This window comes from Gymnoscopelus braueri, assembly GCF_963280865.1.
Source record: "Gymnoscopelus braueri genome assembly, chromosome: 20".
Classification (NCBI taxonomy): domain Eukaryota; kingdom Metazoa; phylum Chordata; class Actinopteri; order Myctophiformes; family Myctophidae; genus Gymnoscopelus; species Gymnoscopelus braueri.
This window is the reverse complement of record NC_137622.1, coordinates 18,127,186-18,151,165: the sequence shown is the minus strand read 5'-3', so window position 1 is coordinate 18,151,165 and position 23,980 is coordinate 18,127,186. Positions and strand designations below refer to the sequence as shown.

Sequence of the window (23,980 nt, the reverse complement as noted above, 5' to 3'; positions counted from 1 at the left end):
CAGAGGACATCAATCCGACAAATAAAGTCAGACCATCTGCCCTTCCACTCCACACTCCATTGCAATCAGTTCAGTTGCAGCTCAGTAATTTTCTGAATGAATGCTAGGTGCGTACCAGTGATTTGTAAATGTGACTCCAGCTCTCATACTACATTCTGTGTTGCTCCCTGTTCTTCCTACATCTTGTGTGTGTGTGTGTTCACTATTGTAAAACACAATCTCATTGTTGCACATAGGCTACACAGTAAAATCCTGTAATTTGACCACTTATAAGCCCTATATTGTACTAAGGCTATTCCAAAATAGATCTGCAAGCTACAACACATCACAATGCTTTGTGAGCTTGTAGGTCTGATAGTTTCAGTATTTTGCTGTAGGGGTCCATACTGTACTTTCCAAACATTTTCCAAAACTTTCCAAAATAGTGAAAATAGTCTACTTGTAGCAGAACACTGTTGTTTGAACTATAACATACTTGCTTAAGTGGTTAATCAATTTGTTAAATATAAAATATATATAAATTATATAAAAATATATTAATAAAGAAATGAATCGATAGAATAATTGCTGAGAAAATAATCGATAGTTGCAACTCTATTTTGTTGTGTAGTAAGTCCCAATATGAAATACAGTAAATAATGTTCTTCTAGTACAAATGTTGCCTGTGTGACAGCAATTTATTTGTCTCCTGGACCAGTTGATATTGATTTGTCTGTCTTGCTACAGAAGTTGTTTGTCCGTCTGTCTGACTGTCAACATTCCTGCCTGGCAATCTGTTTCTGTCACTCCATTCCATCTATTTGCCTGTACGTCCGTCTGTGAATTTCTCAACCTCTGTGTAAATATGAGACATGAATTTGTCTGGTTGGTTGATATGCCATTGATTTCTTTGCCTCCGGTTGTTCTGGGAGCCATTAGCACATTAGTTTGATGAGTGCATCTTTACTGGGAAATGCAGTGAAGTGTAGTTTAACACACATGTCTGAATGAGACGCTGCTATAAATACAAACCAACAACAACAATTTATTAGTTGCTTGAGGTTATTAAAGTACCACCAGCAGACAGCAGAACACGAAGCATATGGAACATAGAGCGTTAAGAATGAGTGAAGATATGCTAGAGCTGTTTGTTCTCGACTTGGGGTCCAGCTAAGGGTCCAGCTAAATTATTGATAGTTGTGAACAAAAAGGACCCTTACGGGTCTGTACCCCTGGAAGCGTACAAAATTTGTTCTCACAGTATACTGTATATCGGAGTATCACAGACATTTTTTTTTAATCAAATGGGGGTCTGTGGCCTAATGCATATCAAACTGGGGGTCCTGGAAATGTAAAAGGTTGAGAATCACTGTGCTAGAGGATGCAGTAATAGAGCTCAACAGTGTGGAGTAGGAAGTAAAAGTTCCATTTATTTCCTCCATAGCGATAATGCCCAATCCAACTTACCACAAGAACATGTTTAATGTGTTATCATGCAGTGGATATCACTACCCACAACCCATAATCCAATATGTAGCAGCAACGTCTGTGATTGGTGGAGCTCACGTTACCATGGAAATGTTAACGCCCCGATTTACAGTATGTTATGCGAGTTCCTGCTACCATAGAAACAAAATTAAAGTTTGCACGCTGTAGCTCCCTTTTTGCATATTTATTTTTGGTACCACCTGAGTGGACTTGCTCAGCCCAGTGGTACCCAAAAGAAACATGCAAAAAAGGAGCTACAATGTGCAAACTTTTATAGTTAAGTTATAGTTTGAAGTTCAGCACCTGCCTTTAAATGGTTTAATGGATGATAATGATCCTCAGTTTCTGCTACCATTACACCCCATAGCCCATAAAATCCCTACCAGCAACTAAAATATGTTACAACACTATTAACAATATAAACATTACAATAAAGACAACAAAAGTGTGAAAGTGGTTAACTGTTTATCCCATTACCCTTCTGTCACAGCCTCTCTTCTTCCAATTACCCACCTCCCTCTCCTCCCAGTGAGAAGGATTGCAGCAGATCTTCAATCATGCCCAACAACACCTCCCCAGAAAGAAAAGCACAGCCGTGGAGAAAGTAAACATTTCTTGCACGTTGCAGAGAAACATAACCTGTCTTGTTCCTTGATTCCTCCTACTCTCTCTTTTCACCTCTAGCCCCCACCCCCCCCTACTCTTTCTCGCTCTTGCCATCCATTCTTCTCCTCCCTTTTTATCCCCCATCCTCTTAGTGCACCCTCTTTCTTTCTCTCTCCGTCTCTCCTCCCCCACTCTCCAGCTGTGGTTAATAAACGGTAAAAATAGTTTTGTGCACAGCAGCTTCTCACCACTTCTATGACACCAACACTTCATATTCTGCCGACTGCCGCATTTTAACAGGGGGGAAAAGCTATTTATTTTGTGTATTATTATGTGGGCGTACGTGCGTGCGTGCGTGCGTGCATGAGAGAGAGGTTGAGTGGGGGTAGCAAAGCGTAAAAAACAACAAGACAGCACAGCATACATGGTTACAAGTTAAAATATAGATTAAAGAACTCTCACAAATAAATAACTTTAGTTAGGTATTAATGTTGAACTCTAAGCCTCATTTCTACTTCGAAAATAGCCGATCTACAATGCGACGTGTTGCAAGCTTGTAGATTGGCTATTTTCAACGTGCAACAGAGCATAAATTGAGCACTGCTGGTTTTATTTTTGTCATTTTTGTCAGGTAGATGAGGTGGTTTATATCAGACCACTTTTCTACTGCACACCAAGGACAGACACACATTAAGGGGTGTGATAATTATCGACTAAGGGTTTGGTCACATTCTCCTTGCATTTAAACTGAAACTGACATACATATCCTCCAGCTCTCCAGACCTGTGTGTCCAGTGTATGAGTACTATGTATCAATATTCACAACAAAATCTGACATTTTGAAACAACTTCTTTGCCGCAGTAATACAGATACATACAGTCACAGGTGTGTGTTTATAGAGCATTTTAATACAGCTTTGAGCTACCACCACCTGGTTTAATTAAGGACCGGAACTATCCATTTTCGAAGACACCAGATCTACAAGCTCACAATGCGTGACACGTTGTGAGCTTGTAGATCAGCTATGTTCAGTGCATGACATGATGCACAACCAAGTATAAATGAGACTTTACACTGCGCAAGGTTGTTTTCCTGTGGGTTTAACTTCTTCTTACTACTGTGCACCGACAAACACTGCTAGCACTATCACCTCTGTGTGCCCAGCAGTGTGAATTCACTAAATGGGATAATAATAATAATAAGTGGGTTACAGGGTACAAGCTAACTTAGCGCCATCTCAGGGGTGTTAGCATACACAATGCAGACCAGCTGAAAATAACTCCCTGAGGAGGAAAGTCGAAGGGTGGGCAACTTTATTTTGTGGCTGGCAAAGTCCTTGAGCATTCCAAGAAAGGATTTAGAGTCAAATACTGCACTAAATACAGGACAAAAAGAGGTGAGAGCGCTGACATTAACTGTCAGCCCGTCACAACAGGTCAAACTAATGTGGTGATTTGCTGGTACTGTCCAGAACATTCTCATTAATACCGCTGTGGAATTACTGTCTGTTCTACATTTCATCGCTATATAAAGAAATATATATACACGAATGTTCTCAACAGCCATCGCTGCAAACAGTGTTGCCAATTAGCCGTTTGTAGCCACTGTATCCTCAGCTCTCTAGTTGTGTTTTTACGCTTTGCTACTGTAAGGGCTCCTGCCAATCTTTCCCCTACTTTCATGTGGTCTGGTTCAGAAGCTCAGTTATGTGGATGACAGGTGGAGGTCCTCCTCAGAAGCAACAGAGAGGGGATTTAATGAGTTGGGGCAGCAGGAAGCAGCCTCCGCCTGCAGCCAAAGAACAGAGCCCTAGCATATTTCATTTCATAAAAACGGAATTAAAGAAAGCCTCCTTTCAATTACACTATATATAGCTGCCACATTTCCTCTCTCTCTCTCTCTCTCTCTGTTTCTTTTTCAGCCTATCCATTGATTTCCAATCTCACACTATTCTCAGCCTCTTCTCCCCAATATACAGTATTGCTTGTATAGCATGAGCACATTAAACATAGATGTGTGTGTGTGTGTGTGTGTGTGTGTGTGTGTGTGTGTGTGTGTGTGTGTGTGTGTGTGTGTGTGTGTGTGTGTGTGTGTGTGTGTGTGTGTGTGTGTGTGTGTGTGTGTGTGTGTGTGTGTGTGTGTGTGTGTGTGTGTGATCTGCACATATCCATACAGTGCCTGCATTTAATTTTAATCTGTGTGCATGCATGCTCATGCACCAGCATGTTTGTGTGTGTGTGTGACCGTGCGTTCGTTTGTGTTTATACAGTACAGTATGTATGTGTGTGAGGCTACATGTATGTTTCCCTGCCTGGTTAAGTAGCGGAGTGCATTGCGGAGCCTCATGAATTAGCCATGGCAGTCTGACAGTGGCCTGGAGTCGCCTGGGGAGCTGTTACTGCCCTGCACCCTCCCTCTCATTACTGAGGCTGATAAATCACACTCTCACACACACACACACACACACGCACGCACAGGTCTATGAGCACTCACAAACATATGCACGCACACAGACAAAATGACAAAATGTGCGCATGAATCAAAATGCGTCCACATAAATTGGTGCAAAATGTTCTTGCGCAATATCCAGTCACCGTTTGTTCCAACTCCATCGCTCACACAGTCTCACACACTTAAATAGGTGCATGTATAATGCACTTGCATAACAAACCATCCCATATGCTCCGCTTAACATGTACAGTACAGTACACACAGTCCCAAAAGCTGTCGCACCTGTTCACGCAGCACACCTGGCCCGTGGCACGCAACACTCACGCGTGCCAGTGAGACAGCGACACAGAGATAGACAGTGTATGTCATACAGTGTATATCTGTTATGGGTGCATAATAATATACATATCATCGCTGTCAGGCGGAGCCCTTGAATATCCACAAAACCGATACTTTTCAGGAAATGGAAAAAAGAACCAAAAAAGAACCCGTGTTCCAAAGTATCCAATGACGTTATTATTTAGTCACAAGCTCTTGTTAACACTTTTCATTAATTAAATCTTTATAAAAAACCCATGGACAGACTTAACCACTTTAAACCTGGCGTCCCTATTTTGGGCATGTCATTACAGGCGAAGCTGTTAAAAAAAAATTCAAAGAATTTCTAAAATAGCGATGCAATGTGAGCATGTAGATTGGTTATTTTTTGCTACTTTTGCAAGACACTTTCATATAACAAAGTATAAACTAGGGCATTAATTAATAAAGAACATAAAAGGTGAAATATGGAAATGCAAGGTTTCTGCCAAGCAGCAACGATGTGAATACATACTGTACACGTGCTGTTCTGTACGTGTGTGTGTGTGTGCGTCTGCTGGTGTACGGTCTACAGTGCAGCTCTCTCTCCCTCTGTGAGTCTCTATGATAGTCTCTCTATCTTGTAGTGGCTGATCATCTCTGTCTTTCATGTGATGTGTTGCTGAACTATGATGATACCGACACCCACGCTTTCATCTGTTAATCCACCTCTTCTTTATTCCCACTCTTCTCATTAACTCGGTTCCCTGACTGCTGCCATCAAAGACCTCTACGGGTGGTTTTGACTGAGATATGGGTGGTGGTGGCGGCGAGTGTGTGCGTGTGCGTGTGCGTGTGCGTGTGTATGGTAATGTGTACGCAGACTAAGTACAGGGTAGAAGCAAGAACGTTAGAAGAGAAAAGAAAAGAAAAGAAATAGCAACAAAGGAAAGGGAGAGAGACAGACAAAAGGATGAATGGCCACGACAGTAAACAAAGTGAGTAGGGCCACATTATGAGAGATTTCTCTCCTCACTATGTAGAGTGTGGACTGGTTGTGGGGGTGGGCCGTGGTCTGCAGAAGTATGGAGGAGTATTTTCCCAAGTCACAGAACTGCATACTCAATAATCAAACCAGAATGTCAACCAGAACGACATCAACACAAATCAATCCATCCATCCATCCAGCCATCCACCCAGTGTTCCATTTGCTGGGGTTGAAATCTATGCCTCTGCTTTTGATATCCTACTGTAGCTGTCCTCTGGTCATTCATTTTTATGGCCGGTGGGGATATATTTTATCCCTGCTTCTGGTCAGACTGAAGTAGATAAATGCATTTCCTTTTGGGAAATGTAGGCTGTCTCATATGTTTAATATTTATGTTTGAAAATAATATCACAATTTATCAATTTCATAAAAATGATGTTAACCACATTAATAATGGCATCCCTATTTTTGGCATATTTTCGGATGTGTTAATCTTCTTTTTTTTTATTCAAAAATAGCAATAACAGAATCGAATCTCCTATATCACTATTTGTCATACGACAAAGTATATAGGGCTTACATGGTTATCAAAATGTATCTATAACCCTGCATCCATCCATCTTCATCCTCTTATCGGGAGTTGGGTCACAGTATACGAGTTCCAGCAGAGAAGACTTACAGTACTTTTCCTTGGTCACATTAAGCAACTGGGGAATCCTGAGGCATTCCCAGACCAGCAGGGAGATATAATCCTCCCATCTGGTCCTTGGTCTGCCCCGTCGTCTCTTCCCAGCTGGGCGTGCCTGGAAAAACTCCCTGGGGAGGCGCCCAGGAGGCATCCTTACTAGATGCCTGAACCACCTCAATTGGCTCACGGATGGCTGAGCTTCTTACCTATCCCTAAGGGATATATGCCAGCCACCTTCCTGAGAAAAAAAACATTTCAGCCGCTTTTATCTGCAATCTTGTTCTTTCGGTCATGACCCACATTTCATGACCACAGGTGAGAGTAGGAACGAAGACTGACCGGTATATAGAGAGCTTTGCCTTCTGGCTCAGCTCTCTTTCTGTCACAATAGTGCAGTGCAGTGAACGCAGTAGCGCTTCTGCTGCTCCGATTGTCCGGCTGATCTCCTGCTCTGTTCTGCCCTTGCTCGTGAAAAAGACCCCAAGGTACCTGATCTCCTTCAGTTGGGGTAAAACAACTACTACACTTGAACGGAATGACAGGAGAGAGATGAATTTGAAACACACACACACACACACACACACACACACACACACACACACACACACACACACACACACACACACACACACACACACACACACACACACACACACACACACACACACACACACACACACACACACACACACACACACACACACACACACACAGTATATCAACACCTCACAGGGTGTTAATTAAAAGAAGAGGACATTTGTATGCCATAAATAAATTAATAGCACAGTTGTTTGGTGAAGTTTGTGTCACGCAAAGACAGAGGAAGGAGCCACTTTGTAGGCCCACCACAGAATCACTCTTAAACCTCCACACACACACACACACAGGCACTCACACAAATATACAGTACCGCCACACCTTAACAACGCAGTTTGTCAGATAGTATGCTCTTTTCTCTCCGTCTGTCCATTATCCCATTACAACAAGCGTTGTCCTACAGCAACACATCACTGTATCAAGGATAGATGTAGCAGCGTCATCTCCAGATACAATATGAAAGCTAACCAATAACAGCCGTCACATCAGAGCAAGAGCGTGCTAACTGTTCAGCCCTCTCTTCATACAGCCCTGCCAGCTGCAGTCCTCTTACTACCAGCCTAGCCTGTGCATGTGTAACCCAGGTCCAGAAAATGGGTTAAAACGGGCTAAATCACCCTTTACAATAAATAATCCTATACTATTATTGGCTTAAGGGAGGACCGGCGGGCCAGCCGGCAGACTCTCTGATGTCACGCTCAATGGCCCTGCCATAACCATAAAAGGAGTTCCCAATGCAGCTACGCCCAAATATGGAGTGTGTTGTGTGTCTAAGCTCAATGTGTTGTCATGGCATCGGGCGCAAACAAATCAGACAGCTCCATATACAGTATGGGCACAAAAGGGGGCATGCCCATACATGGGCATATACTGGCAGTACTGATGTGCTGATGCAGGTTTCATTTGCAAGATGTATTAGCTGCTAGGTGGCTAACTTTGTGCTAAGAGTGCAGGGCCAGCACTGCTGGTTACATATTAGATGTTTGCTCAGTGAAGAGTTGAGTAGTGAAACAGTCATTTAAGGTTTCTTTTGTGATAAATTAAAAAGTTTTTTTGCACTATGGTGTATTATAATTTAATTGGTCAAGAGAATGTGTTCTCATTGTCATTCCACATTTTGATTTGTAATGTCTCACATGGTTATTTGCTGGACGCTGCCAATGCCAAATGAGTGTAAGGGACACACACCACCATCGGTGAGAGGAACATTTATTTTATTTTATTTTGTTTGAAATATTGTTGAATTGAATTGTAATTGTTATATTAACACATTGCATGCCAGTCGCGTAGATCTACGCGAACCTATTTAAAGCCGCAGCGTGCCAGTCGCGTAGATCTACGCGAACCGCCGATTCCCATGTTAAGTGCCCCAGGTGCACTTTCCGAATTTTTTTGATCCATTTCCGTTTCCGGTTTCCGGTCGGAAATGGAATTATTCGGGTTCCGTTTTTTTCGATCGTATCCGCTTCCTGTCTGGGATCCTGTTTAAAACTCGATTTTCTCTGGTTGTTGTTTTTCTCCTCGCTGATCACTGTTTACCGTTGATCGGCTGTAGCTTCAAGATGGCGGCACGGATTTGGAAACTGTTTTCGCTCGCCGTTTCTCACGGATCCGCTGTGTGTTTAGAACCAAATGAACGCGCACTTTTAACTTATTTAGCGAGGTCTGTGGCGACATGAAAAAAACTAAAAAACAACAATAAAACGCTGGCACTGGTGAGTACATTATGAGATTAAACTCTGGCATGGAATGTGTTAATGTGAATTTGAAAAGTTGAATGTATTTATTGCCAAAACCTTATTTAAGTGAAACCTTATGCAGTATTGTGTTTATAATGGTATTGTTTTAGACATCAACACAGAGATGCCTCTGACCGTTATGGAGGTCAGCTTTTCTTTTGTTTGGATATATCTGTTTTGATTCAGCCCGGCTCTGGTCGGCCAAGGATGGCGAGCTACCTGTTTTGAAGATTGGAAGAACCCAGACAGTGTTAGATTGTCCTTGGACAAACCCAGAGCCGTAGCCCTTGTCTTCAGTGTGGTAGGATCATTTCACACACACTGCCCTGCAAGGAGCAGCGCAGAACTGGACGGTGATACACACAGACAGAAACACACCATCTTCTGCCCTGCCAGCAGTGCAGGTCTGGACAAACATACACATATTCACCACAATGTTTCTGCCCTGAGAGGAGCAGTGCAGGACTGGACAAGTAACACCAACACACAACTCTCTGCCCTGCAAGGAGCTGGGCATTACAGTGCACACACACACACACACACACACACACACACACACACACACACACACACACACACACACACACACACACACACACACACACACACACACACACACACACACACACACACACACACACACACACACACACACACACACACACACACACACACACACACACACGTTTGACACTATTCTATAGCCACTTGGTGGTGTATGAGTTTATTGTCAGCAAATGTGTTTGAAGTTATTATCCTGGTTTATTGTAAATGTTGAGTGTGATATGATTCAATAATTGGGCAATTGATTGATCTATTGGAAACTGAACTGGGTTGATACTGAAATGTATTAGTCAGTCAGAGCAGTTGGGTGCACCTAAGATAACTCCCCCCCCCTCAGATTAGAAAATCTTGAGAAACTGTGGAAAATGTATTGAGATCCTGGTACCTACAGTACCTCATTATTGTTTACTGTCATATGTTTGTGCGCAACTGTGCATTGTTTTATTTTCGTCTCTATATTTCATATTCATTCAAAATATATAAAATTGAGCCGGCCAACTAAAAGTGACATGCGTTTGGTCTCATTATTTACCCCTCTGGCTCCAGTAGACGAACCTACTGTAACTGGTCCAAAGTCTAACGTAACCCTTCGCTGAAATTAGGTTATTGTCCTACTGCACACTACCTTTACAACACGGGTGTTACGTGTGTTCTCGGCCAGAAATTCTCAACCTCTTTCATTTCAAGGACAACCAGTTTAATATGCATTAATCCACGGACGACCATTTTCTAAAGTTGTATCTCTGGGACAGACAGACAGACAGACTTGAATAATTTAGTTATGTCCACATAAGTTACAAAAGGACATAAACAGTAATAATTCAATCAGGAAATGTGATAGCCAGTGTTACATTACATAATATGTCTGAATATCAACCACATACAAGATGGTAACAGTGACATACCAAACAGTAATCACTAAACAATGCCTTCTCCATATTGAGAGGCTACCAATGATAGCAGATACTGAACAAAATCTTGCTAACTGCATGGCCCTTCTCTTAGGGAATTGACCTCGGCAGCCAATTATAAAAATAATCAGCAATCAGAACATGGGCGATTATTTAACCCGCTGTTTGGCACCGGAAATTGTTTCTAGTACTGACATGTTTTTAAAGTGTATTTTAAAAGTCTTTATTTTCTAATTGTGTGGTTTTTTTTTAAGGAAAACATTTTTATTGATCACTTTAAATTTGGCATCTCTTGGTTTTAGTGTTACTGTATGTGTATTTGTATGGATGTTTTTCTGTTTGTTTGGCTGTCAAGCACATTTGACTGATAAGTATGCAAGTGTGACATGTACAAACACATTCATAAGCAGAACATCCATGTTCAATCTAAAAACTTAAGTCTGTAGTGTAGGTTCGAAATGGTCTGCAGCAGCTGATGATATTTCAGCATCTTGGTTAGAAAGGCCTCATCTCTAGGCTATAGTCAAAGGTACAGCCAACCTCCAGAAGCAACACTGTGAGTTAGCTGTGATATTAGAGAACACTTCTGAGTCGTCTCTGCACACTGTAAACATGCTTGGCTTTACAATACAATACACACTCATGCACGCACACACGCACCCACACACACTCTACATTATATATATACACTATACAAACTGACAAACGTTGTGGGTGTTTGTTTACCACTGGAGGCTGTCAGATTGCATAGTTTCCTTTTCTTTCTCACTTGTTTGTTTTCCACATATTGACCTTTCCTTCTGTCATTCCATCCATTCATCTATCCAGTTATGCACACACACATGCACACACACAGCTTCTCTCTCTCTTTCTCTCTCACACACGCACACACACAGAGATGAATTTGACACACACACACACACACACACACACACACACACACACACACACACACACACACACACACACACACACACACACACACACACACACACACACACACACACACACACACACACACACACACACACACACACACACACACACACACACACACACACACACACACACACACAAACCTACCTGACCCTTTCCTTGGGGTCTCCAAAGGACTCTTTGAGGCGGGAGAAGTCTGGGTAGAAATGGACGGACGGAGAGATGACCTCTAAGAGACCTGACTGGATCTCCACTGGGAAGCTGTAGGAGAGATATAGAAAGAGACAGAGAGACAAAGACAGAGAGAGAGAGAGAGAGAGAGAGAGAGAGAGAGAGAGAGAGAGAGAGCAAACACTGTCTTTTATTTCTAGCCATGGCAAAAAAATATAAGCATTACTTCATACTGCCAGAAGGAACAGACATAGAAATATGAAGCCTAGAATGAGAACAGTTGGTAATCCATTTCATTTCGGTACCCCACCCCCACCCTCATCCCCCAGACACTACCATCAGCAGTAGGCTTGGATTAAGAACCAATCAGACAAGGTGTTAGGCAGCAAGACAGTCCCTGAATGCTGAGAGTTACATGTAGTGAGATATGAGTCTAAATCCAAATGAACCAGGGCCGCTGGACTAGTTTGGGGAAATCAGAGGAGAAGGAGCACGGTACTTCAGTTCAGATGAAAATCTACATTTACATCATTGCTGATGCTGTTATCCAGCGTGACTTAGGAGTGCAACAGTGGAATAAGCTTCTTAGACTCCTAACACAAACACAGACACACACACACAGTTTCAAATGTACACTAAACAATTCAAAGTCACGCGGGTGCCTCTCTGCTGCATTAGGTTGCTGCGTCCGCACCAAATGAATCTGGACTTACCTAACCCCCTGACGACATGTGCATACAGAAAAACACAGGGAAACTGTTTTAATGCTGAAACAAACACATGCTGGACAGAGCAGTCCGCAAGGTACAGCGTATTTGAATTATCATCATGGTTTGTTTGTTTGTTTGTTTGTGTGTTTGTTTTTTCCCCCCAGGTTTTTAGAATTGCTAAACAGATGCTTGTGGGAAGGTTGAGACTTCAACTGTTGTACTCTGATTTTGTACTTGTAAGTCTCTCTGGATAAGAGTGTCTGCTAATTGCCTAATTGTAAATAGTTGTTGCAATAAGAATACTGGAAACCGGTTTGAAAAAGTACTGCTCTTTTCATTCTTATTGGACAACATGCTAAGCTTGTGCATAATATATTGCTAATATAGAAATGGCTACTGGAGTACACTTTCAAATATGGGATAATTATCTTGATATGCCATAAAAGTGCAAATAAGTCTATATTTCATCGTGCAATTTCAGCTATTCAGCTACGGTAATTATGCAGCCAATTCACACAGCTCCTATTCTGCTTATTGTTCTGTGTGCAGCTTCTAATAAAATATGGCAATGTCAGTTGTTATGTATGTAGGACAAACGCACATCCTCAGTTGTAAGAATTATCCCCTATAGCGGATATACTGTACGTGTTGTTTGCTTCTCTGATGAAGTGAGAAGTGCTCTGTGCATTGTGAGCTCAGCGGAGCAGAGGAGTTGCACTGGGGTTTGTATCGCCAAATTCCAATATCCCAACTTCCACACTCGCTCACTCCACTCGCGTCCTCCACTCGCGCATTAGTCCCGCCTCCGAGCGAGGAGGAGAGGACTATAATGTGAGTCCAGAGGAATCAAGCAGGCTGGACTGACAGCCACATTCCAATTCCTCACTCCTGCTCACTCACTCGCTACTCCTGCATGTCATGTTGTATATTAGATGCTATATTTCTCATAGGCCTATATGAGCTGTTTGACATGCATTCTCGCACAACAAACAGCATGATTGTATAAATAAAAATCACCCCATTCTTTAATTTGTTGCTTCAGTAGCTTAGATCACTGTTATTCAGAATGATAAATGCACTTCAGTATCTCTGCAGTCTAATCAAATGGAACACTTTCACTCTTAAACTGTTTAACACACACACACACACACACACACACACACACACACACACACACACACACACACACACACACACACACACACACACACACACACACACACACACACACACACACACACACACACACACACACACACACACACACACGTTATCTTAACAGTTTAGGATATGAGCACACAGAACAAAGTTTCGTCGGCTCTAAAACATCCCTTTGAAGTCTGTGACACGGCAATGCTGTTTTTTTTTTTTACCCCATCTCCCAGACAGTGTAGTAGTCATGGGTTTCACTCCTATAGGGCATAGCAGTGGCGGCCATTTTCTGGTTCCACTTCAAAATACTCAATGCATTTTTCCCATTGACATTTAAATTTAAGCCTAGAATCAAGCCATCCAGGGTCCTGGTGAATCATGACCATAAAACGTTTGATTCTGTGAAAAAACTTTTTTGAAAACTTTTTGCCTCACAGGATCGGAATGCACTACGCTCACCCAGCTGGACACAGCTGGATCACAACCAACAGATCGTATTGCTTGTCATTGCCATGAAAATATGCATGCATAGAATAATATGCAGGTATAGAATAGTAGGCTACAGATACAGAATAGAAGAATAGACAATTCCTCAATGTGGATGGCCACATTGTTATCTTAATATTGTTGGTGTGCAAAGGCATTTATTCCTGAAATAGTGACTGAAGCACCTCGATGCGCAAACTTAAATTTAGCAAATTATCAATTTGGACAAAACTATTTCCGGGTCAAGCTGGAGGACCGAGTGTGAGTGAGCGAGCGAGCAGAGATTTGGGGTATTGGAATTTGGCTTGTGGGTGCCCAGAACAACGTGCCACAATCCCCCCGACACAATGGCAGAGTGGTGCACCATGATAACACTCCCCTCTGGCAACTATGCGTGGTAGTTCTTGGTTCCTTTGAATTTGTAAGTGCTCTGTTTAGGTGGATATTTTGCCTCCCGTCTCTTCTGAGGTTCTTTTTATTTGAGCGCGTGTGTGTGTGCATTTGTGATAAATAATGACATTAAGACATTAACATTTTATCTTTAGAATACATATAGTGTAAACAATGCATATGTTCACACTTCACAGACATCACACGTATTACTCAACATACAAACTCAACATACAGTACAAATAGGCACACTAAGCACATCAAAGAAACACACACGCACATACAGTGTACACAAGCAGTACTCCAACAGTCTCCAACTACAAAACAGGAAGTGAAAAGTTGCCTGAATGGAAACAGAAGAGGTCAGATACAGGTGTACTTACAGGCGCTTCATGTTGTCTGCCACACTGTTGGCATACTGCTGGTCCGACTGAAAATACACACAGAGAAATATCAATATTAGCTGGTCAGAAATAGTGCATAAGGTACAATGTGACAATGTAAAGTACAGACAGAATTGTTGCCTCTTTCTTTCTTTCCACAACCAATGTACACATAGAGAAGACACACACACAAACAAACAATACTGCTCTTCCATGTTGAAGTAACCACATTCTAAGTGGAATATTACGTAAGCCACATTATCACACATATTGAGAAATCATTCCACACTGTTCCAAGATGACACAAAGAGCACAATCTATTCCACGTCTTAGCTCTGCTGAAATCTCTTGAGGACTTCAACGGTTTGGCTTTCAATACATCTGCAGAACAGGTTCGTGGTGAGGAACACACAGAGCATTATACTGTATGTACGCAGATTCATAAGCAGATGTGTGCCAGAACACATCTGTTTATGCCATGGCCGTTGCTTTTTATCTTTAAGATGATCCATCGTTTGTGGTTTATCTTGCCCTACTTAGGGTGCATGAAGGGTGGGGTTTGGCACTCAAAAACAATGGGAAGCATAAAGTTTGAACAATCAAATTCAGCATTTAAAAGCCTATTTAGTATTTACTGCACCTCTGCGTGCGAATGGCAGCAAATGACACTTCTGAATCGAGTCCCCGAACACAAACTTTGTGAAATTATTTACAGCATCTGTTTGTCCCCGTTATGACCCACTCAGTTGGAGTTAACTGGGCGTTAGAAATCTACTGAGAACTGGAACAGGACGTTTTCACGAGTCTGAAGGCTTTTTTTAAAGATGCAATTAAACTTTAATGAGAGCCGAGGGGAAATTGGTGTCAGATATGTAATAACCTTAAGAAAGGAAACACGTACAGCACGGTGTTCAACAGACCTCTAATCCACTGGTTCTCAACGTGGGGTCTGGGGACCCCCAGGGGTTCTTTAGGGGGTTTCAGGGGATCCCCAGCTAAATGACTGATAGTTACTGTAGGAAACAAATGGACCCTATGGGTCTGTAACTCCTTAAGTGCACAAATGGGACCAAATCAGAGTAAAATAAACACTGAGGATTTTACAGTGTAGATTGGGTTCACAGAGATAAAATGGGGGTCTGTGGCCTGATGCATGACAAAACTGAGTGTCCTTGAAATTTAAAGGGTTGAGAATCACTGCTCTTGATCTGTATTAGATCAGGCTCCACATGCACTTCTCTTCTACAATTTGTTATTCAGTGGATCAGAATGTTTAATTTGGTCCAACATGATATCATACGCATGGAATAAAATATGGGTTATCTAATATCTAATGAATCAAAGGCTGCATGACATCATTACTCCAGAAAGGCGGTGTTTATTTCATCGTAGTGTGGAACTTGATAGCTCAAAACAGCTGGTCAGTCATCCATTTTGGTCACTATTTGGACTTGCTATGTTTTCGTCACATTTCTGGAGGAACTGCATCAAGTCCAGCACTGTTTGGACTGCTCCCCATGGGTTACCACTAAAGACCAGGGGAAGGAGGGATTGGAAGGAGGGATGAAGGGAAGAGGAAGAAAAACAGAGAATAACACGGCTAACAGGAAACACCTGGGGTCACTGACCACAACACATCTCCCCTGAGGAGAGGAGAGGAGAGGAGAGGAGAGGAGAGGAGAGGAGCGGAGAGGAGAGGAGAGGAGAAAAAATGAAGAGAAAAAGAGTGCAAGAACAAGACGTCTCTGTTGGGCACAATCCTTGTATCTCCATAATTCAACTTTATTTATTTTTTCGCAGGAAAAATAACCGATCTACTTTTTGAAACATTTTGAAAGTGAAAATTAAAGTGGCTACGTTTTTCCAGTGGGTTTTATAATATTGAACCAATTAAAAGTATTAACAAGAGCTTTGTGACTAAATAATAACAACATTGGATCCATTGGAACACAGGTTTTTTTTGTCCATTTCCTGAAGGAAAAAAAATATTTTTTGGACGTACAGCGACGAAGCGCTGAAGTGAATGATCTAGAAAACAAAGAGGAAAGAGGGATGGATGGATGTGAGGAGAGGGTTTTTATCACAAGGGGATAGAGAAAATATCCTGTCCCGTTTCCATGCTGACTGCCAGGGAAGCGGCTCTGATGAATAACAGTTTTGTGTTTTTTTTCATAAAAAAAAAAAAAGAACCAGACCTCGGACACATGAGCACGGTCATGACAGACCGATTACACTCCTCATGACTATCCTTCTCTGTGTGTTCTCTCTCTCATTCTATTCTTCTCTTCTCTCTCCTCTCATGTTTTCGTCTGTTTTCGTAATGTGTTTCATTTTATTTTTTATTTAACCCAAGGCCGGAGAACGCATCTGTGTCATTCTAAGATTTCTTTGGCAATTAAAAAATAGCAGATATACAAGCTCATAGCGCGGTACCGAGTGCCGCGCTACGAGCTTGTAGATCTGCTATTTTTGAAAAATCATGATTTTTTTAAGCAATCTTTTATATAGATTATATATATATATTTTTAAAGTGAACATTTGTAACTCCAATCATTGCTTCTGGGGGTCCCAGGAACAAAATATTTTGAGATGGGGGGTCTGCGGCCAAATACATATAATTTTGGGGGTCCTTGACATGAAAGGGTTTGAGCACCACTGATATTATAGCAACATATGTTTTTCAAAAACATTTGTAGAACCGTATCTCAGGTCTTAATGGGTTAAACAGTAAAAACATGTAGTGGACTGTACAGCACGTAGTAACATGCATGTTGCATCCCAGCAACAAAGCAACAAATGCGGAGACTCTTGCGGCATAAAGCTACATAGAGATACAATATTGCACTTATATAGCAAGGCCACAGCTGCAGCTGTGGTATGTGCTTACTGTGTGCCACACATTAAGGTGGGATAAAAAAAGGGTTCAGCTAAAATATGGAGCTGCTTCCCTGGGCCGAGGATTTGTAGGGTTTGAAATTGGAATTGGTTCTTTGAAACCCTGAGCTTGTAAACACAGGCAGCGTGACTGGTTTTCACGCTGTGGTCTGACGGGAGATAGGGAGAAAAAGAGAGAGCAGGGAGATTTGTGTAGACATTACTTCTTATCAAGGACGAAACAAGGACTTAGTCTGAGATGTAGAAAGTGAAAAAAAGGTGGGGGTTGGGCAGGTGGGTGCGTGGGTACAGTGAGTGAGTGTGTGTGGAGAGGAAAAAAGAGGTAGAGAAAGGAAAAGGTAGAGAGAGGGAGCGAAAGAAAGGCGAGAACAGCAGTCTATTCAGCTCTCTGTGGACTGGCATTAGCTACACTAAATCCGCCACTTAGAACCCCCTCCCCCACACACACACACACACACACACATACACCACCACACCACCCACCTCTATAGCTGCACTTCAACAAGAAAAGTACAGAAATGCAGCTGGCAGCATTTTAAAATGACCCCCAATTAATCTGGGGAAGCATAATACAAGGCACAATGTGTAGCTTAATGGGTAGAGCAAGGCATTAAAACTGCCAGGGTTCGCGGTTCCATTCCCTGTGTAGTTCAATGTGGTCACTGTACGCACTCTTAGTATTCTACAGTATTTTGGATAATACAGTAGCTTCCACTAAAGATGAGTTACATACATATATTAAAGCACATTTCCATCTTCCATTGTTGTTTTCAGTTCATAACGCAGCGTGACAAGCTAATGCTATTTAAAGAAGTTTCCACAGTCACTCGGACACTTGGAAGAAAGTGGAAAAGTCCATGTAATGCATTTTACATGAACATACAGTAGCATGTTCTGCTGACTGAACACAAGAGAATATGAAGATAGACCAACGCTGATGTAAGGGAAGTTAATTTTTGATGTACAGAAAGATCAGCCTTGGCCCACTGTTTCTAACACATTCAGAAGGAGGAGAGAGAGAGAGAGACATAGTGAGAACTAGAGAGTGGCAGAAAAAGACAGAGCTAGGGAAAGTTTGAAAGAGGACGATTGAGGGAAGTAAGAGAATGAAAGAGAGCGAAAGACCAAGGTGTGTCTGCTATTTACATTTCCAGTGGGTATTCTGTGATTTGAAGTGAAAAGAAAGAAATTGCTGCTTGAGGGAAGCGATAAGACGAAGCCAATGGAAGGCTTGTACAAATAAACACAGCTCTGTTTGGTGTCCTTACTGACGGGTACGACCTTTCAGCCAACTTGCCTTAAAGTCTGTCATCTCCTTTTTATTTTGTATTATTAATTTTTTTAGTAGTAGGAGCAGTATTATTTTCAGCTTTTTTATCTATTTATTATAGTTATAGTTATTATAATTATGGCAATTCCCCACACATTTCTTGTCTTGTCACAGCTGCCCCTACTAGGAATCGCCGGTGCAGCGACAAAAGGTGACTCTCCACCAAACAGACTACTTCAGACTACAATACTACCCTGCCAAGCTAAAGTGCAGTATCTACGTTTTTGGACACACCAACTTATTTGTGTAATCCCAATGGTCAAATTAGCCTCGTGATTTTGGGGGATAAACAATTACCTCAAGAACAGATGTATTATTAGTGTAATTCACTTATATGCCGATATCTCATTTGGCTGACCAGTTGAATCACTTTGAATCCCATTTTTCAGTGATTTTTTCTTTAGTAGTTACTGCACTTTAGCTTTGCAGGGCAGAATAGACTGGCAATCTGTTGGCAAAAGTTGGCATTTAGTTCAGCACAAACTGTCGGCCGATGCGCACATTGTTGTGCGCATGCGTTAGATCTGGCAGCGCTGGTCTGCAAGATCCTGCCAGTGTTGCCAGGTCTGCTTATCATAAGCGACTTTGGGCTTGTTTTCCTGTAAAGTCGCTTGTAAATATTCATAGTAGCGGGTTGCTTTTGTTTGGACTCGTTTCTGAAGTGTAGTTGCTTATTTTGGGCTTGCTTTCAAGATTCTTTTTGAAAATAGCTGATGCAATAGGGCTCAAGACTGCCCTATCTGCCTAGCTTCTCTCCCACGAACACCACCCATCCTGCACCACCTGAGCGCTAAAGTATGTCATCTAATTTGGTTTCAGTGGAGATGTTTTACCATCAAATGGTCAAGGTGTTCAGTTTGATGTGCGTTGGGTTTGTTTGTATTGATAATTTTTCTCTGCTCTGTGTGGGCTTTTATGCTTGTTATTGCCATACCCTATTGGCTTGGTTTCTTTATCGTTCTCGCTGTCTGCTCAAAGTATGTTGTGACACCTCTGATTGAGAAGCACTTTCTAAATACATTGTATTGGACTCTATTTCAAAAGGATTGAAGGTGGTTTTTAAGGGTGCTGTGCCACAAACACACTCAAGCATAAGCATAAGCATACACACACACACACACACACACACCCCCCCACACACACACACACCCCCCCACACACACACACACACACACACACACACACACACACACACACACACACACACACACACACACACACACACACACACACACACACACACACACACACACACACACACACACACACACACACACACACACACACACACCTCTGATATGACATGTCAATCTATGAAAATAGAGGAGTCAGTAGATCCAGCAGTAGATGTACAGTAGTGTTGATGAAACACAATTGTGGAATCATTGATAGCAAAATAACCAATATCAGCGTTGTATTAGATACTGTATATAGTTGGACACACACAGCCCTATTAATTTTTTGCTGTTTTACTGCTTTGAATAAACTAGTGATGTTTCCGATAATGTTAGGTCATTTTGATCCTGTGTGTAATGATGCAATGAACTACATGTTTTATACTTGTTTGTAATAAAGAAAGTAAATGAAGTGAAGCACCAAACACACAAACAAAAGAAAAACATGTCTCCACCTTCTTGTCAGATTGGCTGTTGTTGTTGTTGTGACCTACAGCCGGCTATTAGGCCTCGTACTCGTTATGTGCTTCATATGACTCATATGACTCATTAACAAACTCACTAGATCACTGACCTTTAATGCAGAGCCCCCTCCTTCCCCCATACATAAACACAGGAAACCCTTATTAGTGGTTCAACATGTTTTAAGGCCACGGATACACATACAATGCCCTGGCCTGCACACACACAAACAGTGACTGACCTCTACGGCGAGGACCACAATGACCTACACACTATCATGCATATACACACACACAAAGTGACTGACCTCTGCGACGAGGACCACAATGACGCAGTCCTCTTTCTCTGCAGGGCTGAGCTCTGTCATCAGAGAGCTGAGCGTGTCGGTCAGGTAGGAGTGGACCTCTCTCTTCACACTGGGTACCCCCATAACTATAGAGACTACACACACACACACACACACACACACACACACACACAAGTTTGCACCGATTTTTGGAAAAGCCAATGACTTCTCAGAGAATGACATTTCAATAGATACTTCCTGTTTGTGACAACCAGGTTGAGCAGGAAAACGACAACTTAGTTATCGTTTTCCAGTGGGCTGCTTTGGTGGCTGGAAAAAAATGCATGGAAAAGCAATGTTTCATTGTGCCTAAGGAAGACAGTACTCTTAGTAAAGGGTTCCAAGCTGGTACAGGGAAATAAATGTGGCAATGCACACTTGCACAGGACACAGAGCAAAAGGCAAAACACAAAAATAAGTATAAGACATTGTTGCACCTCGAGGTGCATTTCAGTTGAATTCAAAGTGTGCCAAAAGATACTAGAGAGATGCGCTCAGTACAGCACAAATCTCTGCTAGGAGGCATGCCCTAATAATAATAATAGCATTGTATGCAGTGACATTTCTACATACAGCCATGAACGTAGCATGTTACTAACAGTTATACATCGTACCTTCCTGCATCCATCTGTCAGATTTCAGTCACTGAAGTTTCTCTGTAATCCTCAAAGTCTGATTGTTTAAGTCTGATTGTTGTGACTGATATGTTTGTATCAGTCAATCAAATGAAAGTGTCAGGTTTTCATTGCTGTTCAAGTACATCAACACACATCCCATAGCCTGTAGGTACGATTGCTCTGTGATTGGTAGTTCACACAATAACATAGTTGTCATTGACAAAAATTTGGTATTTAACCTACTGGCAGCGTGCACAAGGAATATGACGCTGATCTGCCTAGGTCTAGGAGATTGCGAGATTAGCTGTGGACAGACACATATAGATCTCCACCTGAGATAACAACAGATACATTCTCCAAGTTTGTGACATAATTTCTCTCTAACCTAGAAAATAAGGCAATTCCCTCAGCTGGGAGATGAGTTGACTGCTGAGAGGCTGAACAAGCAAAACCAGGTTCTACAGCTTCATTTACAGTACAAAAAACGGTAGTATATAAAAAACCAACACAACACCTCATCCCCTTGCACTCATTTGTACAACAAGAGTCACTGAGCCAAGACAGGACAGGATAGTGCCTCTTTGTTATTCATGTGATTCTGATCCCCTGGTCTAATTTGACTCTGCTCCCTATTATCTACATAATTAATAGGAACATAAAGAGGTTTCCAAATTCTGCTGGACATCAAACCTCAGACCAGCTCCACGGCCAGAGCCCACAGAGTGGATTTAGGGACGGGTCAGAGGGCAAAGAGTGGAATCAACACACACACACACACACACACACACACACACACACACACACACACACACACACACACACACACACACACACACACACACACACACACACACACACACACACACACACACACACACACACACACACACACACACACACACACACACACACACACTTTTGTGATCTACTTGTTCTCTGTTGTTTTTATATACTTTGTACTTTGTGACTGTGTAAAGCACTTGACCTGCCTTTGTAAAAGTACTTTGTAAAGAAACTTGGCTTGATAAAAGGCGCATGCGTACACATGCAGAAACACACATACACACACACACACACACACACACACACACACACACACACACACACACACACACACACACAGCTCCATTGTGTCCTTGGAGATCCGGGCTGGCAGCAGCCATTTGCCTGCCCCTCCAGGGGACTTAACGCGCGTTTAAGGGGTTGTCATGAGGCTGGTATCCCACCAAGGTGTATTCCAGCTGGGCCACACTGATGCCATGTGGCCCAGAGCATGGCTGGCTGCGGGATCCAGTCCACACAGCCTGCTTTGAAACAGGAGCACAGGGGAGGCCATCTCTCCATAGCAAAACATTCTGAAATGCATCTCAATACTTAAAACTACACCTTCTTTGTATAAAACTTTAAACGTAGCCCCTTGCAGCACTACCTGGAACACATTTGGCATAAAAACTTGGAAACAGTGGGTTCTCTGAGAGAAGATTGAACAGCTCTTGATGTAGGACAGATTGTCCGTGCATTAGAAATGGCAGGAGAGTTGAAGACGGAGGTGGGAAACAGATGAAACAATCTTGATGGGCTGAGCGGGGGATTGTTGGTGGGTGGGTGGGGGGGGGTGGGGGATGAAAGGGAATAGAGAAGTATGGAAGGAAGGTTTGATACATCTGGAAGAAACACGGTGAGAATGGCTGTGGCTGTGTGTGTGTGTGTGTGTGTGTGTGTGTGTGTGTGTGTGTGTGTGTGTGTGTGTGTGTGTGTGTGTGTGTGTGTGTGTGTGTACAATTATTTTTATTTTTTTTAATCTTTTGGTTCCATTTGTTAATTTAGAAATAAAGACTGAGGATTTTACTGTGTACAGATGTAGAAGGTAGTGAGAACCTAAAACAGACTATACATTTGTGTATGCCTCCATTAATGCGTGTCATGTGTGTGTGTGTGTGTGTGTGTGTGTGTGTGTGTGTGTGTGTGTGTGTGTGTGTGTGTGTGTGTGTGTGTGTGTGTGTGTGTGTGTGTTTACTGACCCCCAGTACGCCCCTGGCCCACGTGCACGGCGGGCTGCAGGCTGCTCTCTTTGGCCAGGAGGTGGGGCAAGTGGTGGAAGATGCTGGGCAGCTGGAGAACATTCTTACTGCTGGTCACGTTCCACAACTTAAGCTTGGTCTCATCTGGAGGACACACACACACATAGACCCAGATGAGGTACGCACACATGCACACAGTGACATATGTATTCCGCTGGCACACGCAACAGGCGTGCGTACTGCGTACACACACACACACGCACGCGTAAGCATGCATGGACACAGACGCATGGGCGGCCATGCATACACACGCACACACACACACACACACACACACACACACACACACACACAGGTAAAAGGTGAGCTACGCGCCAGAGGCTGGGGTTGCTATAGCAGTAAAAGGCGGTATGTACATTAGACTCATCCATAATTCACCCTAATCCTCCAGTAACTGATAACTTACTGTACATTATAATCAGGGTGCAGTTGGTGGAAGAAATGAGGGTGGGATGTTTTGGGGGGCGAACTGCAAATGAGACAGGTGCCCAGGGCCCCAAAAATGTCAGAGGGGGTCTTCAGTGGTTATGATTTCTT

At 42.5% G+C, this 23,980-nt stretch overlaps 1 protein-coding gene across 1 annotated transcript in view; it reads right to left on the bottom strand.

Annotated features, from left to right (window-relative positions):
* The window catches only part of mgat4b (alpha-1,3-mannosyl-glycoprotein 4-beta-N-acetylglucosaminyltransferase B), a 146,647-nt gene that overhangs the window by 43,125 nt on the left and 79,542 nt on the right, over positions 1 to 23,980 (bottom strand). Inside the window, 4 exon segments of the mRNA XM_080416885.1 lie at positions 11,393 to 11,506; positions 14,538 to 14,584; positions 20,707 to 20,840; positions 23,384 to 23,527. Coding sequence (XP_080273011.1) covers positions 11,393 to 11,506; positions 14,538 to 14,584; positions 20,707 to 20,840; positions 23,384 to 23,527 — 439 coding nt within the window.